General features: G+C 28.6%; 1 protein-coding gene across 2 annotated transcripts; it reads right to left on the bottom strand.

Moving 5' to 3' along the window:
* Positions 1-511: 511 nt before the first annotated feature.
* LOC127242762 (probable LRR receptor-like serine/threonine-protein kinase At5g63710) lies at positions 512-4,555 on the bottom strand. 2 transcript variants are annotated; one of them, XM_051262450.1, is made up of 12 exons: positions 4,385-4,555; positions 3,476-3,595; positions 3,070-3,199; positions 2,919-2,990; positions 2,686-2,829; positions 2,521-2,592; positions 2,389-2,454; positions 2,216-2,286; positions 1,999-2,142; positions 1,563-1,904; positions 1,081-1,475; positions 512-980 (listed from the first exon to the last, which is right to left on the bottom strand). In XM_051262450.1, the coding sequence occupies exons 2-12, from the start codon at positions 3,573-3,575 to the stop codon at positions 666-668; spliced, it is 1,851 nt and encodes a 616-aa protein (XP_051118407.1). In that variant the 5' UTR covers positions 3,576-3,595; positions 4,385-4,555; the 3' UTR covers positions 512-665. The 2 variants fall into 2 exon arrangements, with proteins under 2 accessions (XP_051118407.1, XP_051118406.1); XM_051262449.1 differs by lacking the exon at positions 4,385-4,555 and adding an exon at positions 4,168-4,345.
* Positions 4,556-11,289: the final 6,734 nt, after the last annotated feature.

The raw sequence follows: 11,289 nt of genomic DNA, 5'->3' as shown, positions 1-11,289 counted from the left end.
GATTTATAATTTTTTTTTATCAAAAACTATTTAGTCATCTTAATTTTAATATATAATTATTTGTATTATACCATAATTATTTTTACTAATAATATTTTTTAATTGCTTACTAATTACATAATATCTAAAACTATATGCTTAAACCGAATGGGACAAACTAGCCGTGATAGATAGGAGGATATAATAAATATTTAATTTAATATTTTTATAAAAAAATTTGTAGGAATAATAAAAAAATCTATGAAAACTTAGAATAAGCACAACCTAAGATTTTTCCTTAATAATAGTATAATATATACATGTATGTATAATTCATTTATATTATTTATAAATTGATTAAAAATATATGTATATATAAAAAAGGTTATAATATAATAAATACGATTAAATTCAACCGTGCGTTAGCACGGCACCTGCTAGTTTAGATTTTATTTAAAATTAAATATCAGTTTTAGACATATTTTTTTGTAAATTTTACGTTAATACAGGGAGGTTTCACGCCATAAATAAATACAGAATATATTTTGTTCAACTTTTTACTAATATATAAAAGGGTGTTATATAATTTAAGCGAAGTATCATACACTAGTTTATTATGTTAAGATCAAAATTCATTTCAATTCAAACGTTACTACCTGTTATTAAATAAATTCAAACAAAATGGGTCATCTTGCTTGTGACAAATGCATAACTTCTTGATGATGAGTCGAGTCTTCAGCCCACAGGAATCTTGGAGCCATAAGGGACATTTCACGGCTTCTTATTTCCTCCACCTCCTCCCACGCCGCCCACCGGACCGCCAGCCCGCCGCCGCCCTCCAGCATCTCCACCACCTCCGCCATCCTCGGCCGCTCCTCCGGCGAGCTTTGAGTGCACACCATTGCCACTCGGAGAATCGTCTCGACTTCCTTCTCGTCGTAGCATTTCAAGTTTTTATCGACGATGTCGCGCAGCCGTTTCTCCCTTAGTAGCTTCTTGATCTGCGATTTTTAACTCGAAAACGAATACAAAACAATCACGATACGAATAACGTCGTAGTAAAACGAAGATGTGTAATGAATAGCGTCGAAATTTTTTTACGTGGTCTAATAAGAGGACGTCTTCCTCGTCCTCGAGTCGGGAGAGGTCGATCGCACGTTGGCCAGTCACGAGCTCGAGGAGAGTTACGCCGTACCCGAAAACGTCCGTCTTTTCGGAGGACTTCCCGGTGGACAAATACTCGGGCGCGATGTGTCCCATTGTTCCGCGTACTTGTGTCGTGACGTGAGTGACTTTTGCATCCATGTGCTTCGCCAAGCCGAAGTCGCCGAGGACGGCCTCGAAGTTGTCGTCGAGGAGAATGTTCGCCGCCTTCATGTCGCGGTGGATGATCTTCGGGTCGCAATGCTCGTGGAGATACTCGAGGCCGTGCGCGGCGCCAAACACAATCCGTTTCCTCGTCGGCCAGTCGAGCGTTTTCTCTCCCGGTTTTAGCTCTAAGTGCTCGATAAGAAACGAGTCGTTAATGCGGGGAACTAAAGTCGAACTATTTATTAATCGATCGAATTTTACGTTCGAGGTACCTCTTAGGCGGTGCGCGACGCTGAGGTTTTGCATGAATGGGTACACGAGGATTCTCTCGGTAGGCGTCGTGCAAAATCCGATGAGCCGGAGCAAGTTCTTGTGTACGGCGAAGCTTATCAATTGGACTTCTCTCGAAAATGCGGCCTCTCCGCCGGGGCTATGATGGTCCATGAGACGTTTTATCGCGACTCTCGTGTTGTCGACGAGAATCCCTTTGTATACTTTCCCGTAGCCGCCTTGTCCGATTATGGCGCTTTCGTTGAAATTTCCGGTGGCGAGCTGCATTTCGCGGAACGAAAACCTTCGGATTTGACCGAGCAAGATCTTGCTCTCGTCTTCGCCTACGTTAGACCACAATACGTTGTTAGAACTGAAAATTATAGAAATCGTACGACCATTTCACGTAAAAGTTTAAACGAATAAGATATTTTCTACCTGATACGTCAACAAAGACATCGCGCCGGCGTTTATGTACTTGATGAAAATGGTATCCGAAGATCGCTCCAAGCAACACGATGGAGAAAACACCGATACTTGCCACCGTAACAGCGACCTGTACTCGAGACTTTCTCTTTGAAGCTGCGCAAATGTCGATCGCATCACTTTTCTCTCTTGATCTCCCCTGTTTCTAACTATGACAAGAAAATCGAACCTGGAATGGAGGAACTCGAAAGACATGGCCACCGGAAGTTATCGCCGCAGGTGAGTTGAGTAGCCGTAAAGCTTAAACATATGTGATCAAAATTAAGGTACACAAAAAAAATAAGACACAGAAGAAGTCAAGAGGGCAGATTGAAGACCGGTATGCTAAGGCAGTCGGCTTACTTGAAGGAGGGCGTCGAAAACAGCTGCTGAGGAACTATTCCCATGAATCCGTTCGACGAAAGGTCCCTACAAAAAGATCGTTAAAAAAAAGTCACAAGTTACAATAATCGATCGAGAGCGCAGCTTTCTTACAATTCAACTAGGCCGGTTATGTTTACTAGCGACTCTGGTATAGATCCGCTTAAATGGTTTCCTCGAACAACCCTGATGACAATCAAAGGCGTCGTTAATTTCTATTCACACTATGCATACCGGCGAAAAAGACTGAACAAATACTTAGCCATGATGTAGACTCACAGATGTTTCAGGTTGGATAGTTCACTCCACGATGCTGGAATTGAACCGCTGAAGTTATTGTAAGCAAGATTCAAATTCTGTAGATTCGACAAGCTTCCGAGAGACTCAGGCAAGGATCCGGAGAGACTGTTATTCTGCAAATTCCTGAAACAAAAAATGTTCTTGCAAAGTACGAAAAAAGGAAAGCAAAAAGTGCGCCAAGCCAAGATCGATGTTTCAGATGATGAACTTACAAGGAAACCAGATACTTCAGTTTTGAGATCGCCGGAGAAAGAGTTCCTGTGAATCCATTAGAAGCCAAGCTCCTACACATTACGGCGAGACTTATAGTAAACGATCAATATAAGGAATGGATTTGATGGATTTATGAAAAGAAGTACTAACAGCGACACGACTCTCCCGTCTCGACATGTAACATGATCCCAACTGAAGCAGGGGTTGACAAAACTCAAATCCCAATTGATTCTATGATGGGAATCGTTTAGCACTTCTACGAGCTCAGCTAAGGCTTTGCCTGAAATACCCGCGAGAAGGTAAAGGCTATGTTACAGAAATGCAAACCAGTTCGTAATTCTAATTAGCTGCGGAAAAGCATCCGCCAAAAATACATTATGATGTGATATTTTACAAGCTAAAAGAGCTAAGCAAGTGAGCTGCCATTGCAACAGAGCTTAATGTATAGAATGCTCGAAATATATCCCCACTACGGCAAAAATATAAAAATAGAAATGGATTACGTGAAACATTTAGAGGTATGCATTATTTTCGCGAGCTCTACCATAGATTTTACCTTCGATACTAGGCTGGTGCAGGGCACAGCAGCTAAGAGACAACATGAAGATGGAAAGAAAGACTACAAATGAGTTCGAGTAAGAGCTCGCGCCGGCCATGGGATTCCTTCGCCGGATTCCTAACCAAAAGAGCTTCAATTTATTCTTCGAAGTAAATACAACTCATCAAACACCACATACACATAAAAAAAATACGGCGTAAAGTGCCACACATCGAGCATGAAGGCACACTCTAAGAAGACTCAACACTCACTACATGTATTGTACTAAAAGAACATCCATTCGATGTTCGAAAACTTAAGCTTTATTTACTTATGTTTTCAAATTTGATATCGTATCTTATTTACAAAATATTGAGTCGTATATTTATTTATATCACATCATTTATTTGTTTTTGATTAACTGATTACTATTCATAAAACATCAAAAATACTTCTGAAACATATGGCAACTAAGTTCCTCTTCTACATCTAACTATTTTGTACAAAACAGATTTCAACGGAACAGATAAAGCTTAATCTTAATCAAGTTCAAGTTCACCATGAGCAACAATATCAAACATATCATCGTTGCACAGGAAACATGGTAAAATGATGTTCATTCATAGTATATATATATATATATATATATATTAAAGTAATATGCGAAGAGAACACGACCAACTAAAATACTATAAAATTTTGAAGTTTACAGTGAACTCAGAGAGAGGTCTTTAATGGCGGAAGAAATCATCATACAAAAAAATTAGAAAAATTAAACGAACACTTAAAAATGAAATCAAAACATGAATAGATAGAAATCTTTGGCACACAACACGTGCAGCAAAAACCCTAATAAATAAAGTGCAGTGCGTCCACAGAAATGGGGATTGATGAAAAAGGACAGTAGGGCACTAAATTAACAATTACCTGCAGCAGGAAGTTTATTGGCAAAAAGCACAGTGATGTATGTCTGAGGATTAAGAACAAGTCTTTGAGCTGAAAAGGTGGAGAAGATTTGAGAAAATGGATTCGGAATTGAAAGAAATTGGGGAAGCAAAATGGGGTGGAAGTGTGGTGTGGGGTTCACAAACGAAGAAATGCATTACCAAAGTGGTGAATGAGAATCCCACTCACTAATGCATGCACTCACTAATGCATTAACAAAGAATATATATATATATATATATATTATATTACTCCCCCCTTCCCAGGCGTATTAATATAGACACGGAAATTTAGGTAAAAAATAATTATTATTTAGTAAAAATAATTATAGATTAAGTAAAATAACTAAATAGTTTAATTAAAATTAAAAAAATTTAAATTTTAAAATTTAAAATATGATTAAAGTGTATAATTAATTTTTTTTAAAAAAATGAAAAATTATGTGGGACAGACGAAAATAGAAAGTAGGGACAAATGACGTGGGACGGAGGGAGTAGCAATTAATTAAACAAACATACATCACTGTGTCCGGATAACACATTCGAATATTAGCTTTTTTAATATTGTAAATTATATAATAGCATGGTGTTTTTAGTAAAAATGTATAAAATATTTTATATTTTATTTATTGGCGTGAATTTCTTTTATGTTAATGTAAAAATTTTTCTTTGTTTGTTATAAATAAAGACCTAAATATTTTGAATAATTTTTTTAATAAAATAAATAAATAAATAATTGATCAATCATTTATTTTTATAGTTTTATAAAAATTATACTCTCTCGTCCTATAACAAAGTATTCATTTTTTCATTTTGGTATGTCTCGTAACAAAATATTCATTACACAAATACCATTACTTTTATATCACGCAATACTAATAAGGTCATTTTAGTCATTTATACGTTATTCCTACTATATCTCAATATAATATTAATACTTTTAAAACTCCGCGCAAAAAACAAATAGATACATAGTTATGAGACAGATGGAGTATAACAATTTGTCTTAAAAAACTAATAAAACGAAAGATTAATCAATTATTTATTTATTTTGTTAAAAAAAATTATTTAAAATATTTTGCGTTTTTTATTTCTATAAAACTTAGCTTAAATTCTTTGTTTAGAACCAAATATCAATATTGGACAAGGAATATGTTTCGTGCAAACTTTACATTAACCCAAGGAATTCACGCTATAAATAAAACACAGACTGTTTTGTTCATTTTTTCCGAAGCACAAGCAATGTTATATGATTTACCCAATATTACCTCAAACTATTGTATAAATACAAAGTAAAAACGCTAACACATAAATCAAATACATATACATACTTGGTTGTGTTTCTTTTAAGTCTTAATTTTTTATTTAACATTATTCATCAACTTTTATTTTTTTCTAAAATTTAAGGATGTTATAACTTGTGTTTAAAACTCAAATCACTATCGACTTCATCCCACATAATTTGTTCATATTTTCTATTTTCGTCCGTTTCACATAATTTTTCATTTCCTTTTTTGGAAAATTAATTATACACTTTAATCATATTTTAAAATTTAAAATTTAATTTTTTTAATCTTAATTAAACTATTTAGTTATGTTAATCTTAATCTATAATTATTTTTACGAATACATTTCTTAATTATTTACTAATTATACTTTACCTAAATTCGCGTGGCTACAGTAATAAACCCATATTACATGGGACGGAAGAAATATTATTTTTTATATACTGTATTTTTTTATAAAATTATAGTATTATTTTTTCTTCAAAATACATTAAAATTAAAACTCTAATTAAACACCTAATTTTAAATCAAAATCAAACATCATCAAATTAAATATATATATATATATATATATTTATCTAATATATGTGGTGTGATGTGTTTACTTATAAGATTATGATTTTTTATTTTGGTTTGTAATAATAAAATTTTGAATTGAAATAGTTTTTTTAATATGATATAAATATGTATTGATGTAATGTTTTGAATGTAAAATTAGATTTTATTGTAATAAAACAAATAAAAATATGTATTTAATTTGATATTTTTTTTAAAAAAAAAATTAAGATAATAAAATCAGATATAAAATCTCACTAGTAAACAGAGGCTTTGTATTTTTGGAAAAATATATTTTTTACATTGGATATAAGAATCGTGTTACATAAATGTTGATATTTGTGAGCTAATAAAGTATAAATATATTATATATTGTGTATAATTATATGTATATATACTACATTTTTTAATAATATTTATAAAAAATTGTATTAAAAAATAATTGGACTAATACACTCTAATATTTTTATTAAAAAATATAGCTTCTAATTTCCATTTATATCGCATCAAATAATATTTCAATTTAAAGTGTTTCTAAATTTGATGTAATATTTTATATAGAATAATTTTTTAATTCTTTATTTAAAATATTATATCAAAAAATTATTTTATATGCAAAATATCGCATTAAATACATGTGTTTTATTTAAACTTTTTATTATTTAAAAAACTCAAAAACATTAATGGCTAAAAAATTCAAACCAAACAAACTCCGGGTGCGTTTATTTGTGAGATTTTGGTTTTGATTTTAGTTTTTGAATAGTAAAATTTGGAATTGAAATAATCATTTGATGTGATATAAATATGCATTAATGTGATATTTTGAATGTAAAATTAAATTAAAATATAATATAATAAATGAATGATAGGTTTTTTATCTGATATTTTTGAGAAAAAAAAAAATTTGGAATAAGAAAACCAAAATCGAAATGATTTTGGAGTTTTGGTTGTTTTCTTTTAAAATGTAGTTATTGTCTTTTTACAGTAGTTTGATAGTAATACTGCCTATGTCTAGAGCTGTTAAACGAATCGAGTAGCTCGCGAGCCAAACTCGACTCGGCTCGTTTATAGAGATAAACAAGTCGAGCTTGAGCTCAAAAATTATCTTTTTTTATAAACAAGTCAAGCTCGAGCTCGAAAACTATTTTTTTTATAAATGAGACGAGCTCGAGCTCGGTTCGCGAGTAGCACAATTAAGCTCGTTAGTGATAATATATTTATAATATTTATATAATATAGTATATAATTTTTTTATATCAAAATTTATATTTATTTTTAAAATTTGGATATTTTATTATAAAAATTTATGAATAAAATTAAATATATTTAATTTATATCTTAGAATATATAGAATATGTATAAAATTCAAGTCGAACTCGAGTTCGAGTTCAAGCTTTATGAGCCGAGCTTGAACTTGAATTTAAGTCTAACGAGTCAAGCCGAGCCTGAACCATTAACAAGTTCGAGTCGAGATCGAACAACCGATACTCGAGCTCACAGCTCTACCTCCGTCCCCGTGAGAAGAATAGGATAGACTTTCTGTGTGTTGATATCTAAATATTAACTATTATATCAATATGTTGTACAAATAAAGAGAAAATGACAAAAATTTGTAAAGTAAATTATACAAATATAAGAATATTTTTAATGTTAAATAAAATAATGCAAAAGACAAATGGTGCTGGTTTGACGGGACGGAAGTATTATTTTTTTTTTAAAAAAATATTATATTTTTATTAAATTAAAAAATAGAACAAATTTTCAAAAGACAAAACGTCCATTTTCTTTTTAAAAAAATGATACTTAGATTAAATTAAATTAGATAAGATGCGGTCCATCTTGTAAAAAGATGAATTCTTTATTGTGAATTATGATAATGTTCTTGTTTAGACCACATCAACTTTTATTTTTAATTTCTTTTTTCTTTTTGCTTTTTATTTATTTATTTATTTTTTATTTTTTTTTATTTTTATTTTTTTTGCGTGTGAGTATATTGTGGAATTATGTCATATAAGGAAAGCTTTTGCAAGAAGCCATTTGCTTGGTTTAGGGATTAGGCTTTGGTCTATGCTTTTTTGAAATATTATCTTGTAGAGATATTTTGGATGTATTTATTTGATTTTTATTTGAATTTGATATTAAAATAATAATTTAATAGAAATTTTTGTTTTTTTAAAAAAATACAAAGCTCAAATGATAAAATTTGAGAAATTTTGTCAAAAGAAATACAATTTTTGAGTTTTTTTTTTTTAAAAAAAACTTTACTCGTTATTTTTATGAAAAAATAAATAATTATTCATATTTTTCAATAAATATAAATGATATTTTTTAAATGTATATATAAAAAAAAATATTATTACTTCAAACAACATCATAATATATTCACAATTCCTAATACATCCCAAAATTTAAAATGCTAGAAGTTTGGATTTAAATAATAGTTTGATATAGTATTTTGTAAAAAAATATTAATATGCGAAACTGAATAGTAAAAAAATAAAAATAAAAATAAAAAATCCAAAAGGAACAAATTTATAAAGTTTTTACATTAATATAAATTTTTATATCTTCATATAATTTTTTATTAATTTATAAGAATATTGCAAACATAAAAACAACAAGAATAAAATGAATACAAAATTATTTAGGCCGTTTTTTTTCCGAGTGTGCTTTATTTGTATTTGTATATTTTATTTAAATAGTGATTTAATATGTTATTTTGTAAAATAAAATAATATTTTTATGAAAAAATATGAAAATTGTATAGTAAATAAAGTAAAAAAAAAAAGACTTTGGAAGCTGCCTTTATTTGTTTTGAAATATGAATTGGTTTTGGAATTCATTTGATTTTGATTTTAATTTCAATAGTTTTAAAAGATTTATTTAAATATTATTATATATTTTATGTAAAAACATAGTATTATATATTTATTGAGAATAGTAAGTTTAGTTTGTTTCTTTTAACCCCAAATTTTAAATTTTTACTATTTAGACTCTATATTTAAAAAAAAAAAAAAAAACAGATAACATCTCATCATACATTATTTTAATACAAAGTCAACTAAAAATTTCCAAACTACATGAAAAGAAACATAGATGATAAATTTTTAAAAATACAAGTATAAATAAACTCTCCACCTCCTCTGTGCATTTTCATAAAACAACTTTCAAGGTGTGTTTGTTTGGGGATTCTACCCCAAATATACTTTTCATTTTATTTTTTTTCTTCAAAAACATCAAATCAAATACCTGTTTTTTATTTTTTATATTATACTAAAAATTAATTTTACATTTAAAACATCACATCAACACCTATTTATATCACATCATACAACTATTCAAATTTAAAATTTTTACTATTTAAATCCCAACTCAAAATCCAAACCCCCAAACAAAAACACCTTAAAGGGTTACGTGAGTTTGATTGAGTACCAAAGACTAAAAAAATAATACTCCCCTCTGTCCTTTTTATAATGTCATATTTGATATTTATACGTATTTTTAGACAATTAGAATCTTTGTTATAAAACGACAAATTTGTCCTTAATTTTGTGTATAGAAAAAAAAATAATAAATAAAATAAGGACAAAAGAGTAAATTTTGTGTATAAAAATATAAAAATGACAATAATTGATGAATATTCCAAATAAGAAAGTATGACGTTAGAACGTCTCGTGGACGAAGGGAGTAGTAGTTAAATATTAAAATAAAGTGAATAAAAAAAATAAAAGTAATGTGAAAAATCTATTAAAAATTTAATAAAAAGTTAATAGAATAAATAAAAAATATAATACTCTCTCCGTCCCGCAAGAAGGTTGCTATGACTTTTTTTCGTAATGATATTTGAATATTAATTATAATATCAATACGCAGTAGAAATCAAGAGAAAAATGCAAAAATACGTTATTAGTTTCTTATAATACAAATACAATGATATTTATCGAGTAAACTATTCAAATATAAGGATATTTTTAATGTTAAGTACAATGACGCAAAAATTAAATGGCAACCTTCTTTCGGGACGAAAAGAGTAGTAAAATTGTTATTATTTATTAAAATATATAATTAATAAAATTGTAGATAAATAAAATATTTTATTAATATATAAACTACACAAGTTAATAGACAAAATTGAAATAATCTTACCAGGCAAAACAAAGTATTTTTTTTTATTTGTTTTAATTTACATTTAAATAATAGTGGAATGTAATAATTTTATGAATATATATATATTTATTAAAATATTTTTAAAATTGTATAGTAAAATAATATATATATGGAAGAAATAACAGGATAGAAAGCAAAAAGAAAAAAAATAAAATATACGAATGTGGTTTTCAATTTTTTTTTTCAATATCATTACTAGAGCTGTTAAACAAATCGAACTGTTCGTGAACTCAGCTTGGTTCGGCTCGATTCGCGACTCAGTTAAAGTATAAAATATGGAGTTAAACGAATCGAATCGTTCGTGAACTCGATTCGGTTCAGCTCGGTTAATTAAAGTATAAAAATAGAGTATACTTTTAAATTTGTTATTTATATTTTAAGATTTTCATTCAAGTATAGTATATAAATTTAAAAAAAAATTACAATCTAATATTAAATTATAAGTATTTTACACTTTGTTTTAAAATTTTATAAATCAATAATTTTAATATACTTAGGGTGTGTTCGTTTGTAGAACTTTAACAAAATTCTACTATTTATCCAATTTTTTCCCCCCAAAAACATCAAATCAAACATCTATTTTTTATTTTTTATATTATACTAAAAATTAATTTTACACTCAAAACATCACATCACCACCTATTTATATCACATCATACAACTATTCTAATTCAAAATTTTTACTATTCAAATCTCAACTCAAAATCCAAACCCCCAAACAAACACACCCTTATATCCTCATGTTTAAGTTTGGTATTTCAATTAAAATTTAAGTCTGACATATAAATTAAAAAATAACAATATAATTATATTTTTTAGTTTTTATTAAGTATAATATATAAATTAATTATATTTATATTATATTAGAGTATTGTATTTA

This window comes from Andrographis paniculata, unplaced genomic scaffold, assembly GCF_009805555.1.
Source record: "Andrographis paniculata isolate CXL003 unplaced genomic scaffold, ASM980555v1 Contig87END, whole genome shotgun sequence".
NCBI classification, from domain to species: Eukaryota; Viridiplantae; Streptophyta; class Magnoliopsida; order Lamiales; family Acanthaceae; genus Andrographis; species Andrographis paniculata.
This window is presented reverse-complemented; position numbering and strand designations above follow the sequence as displayed.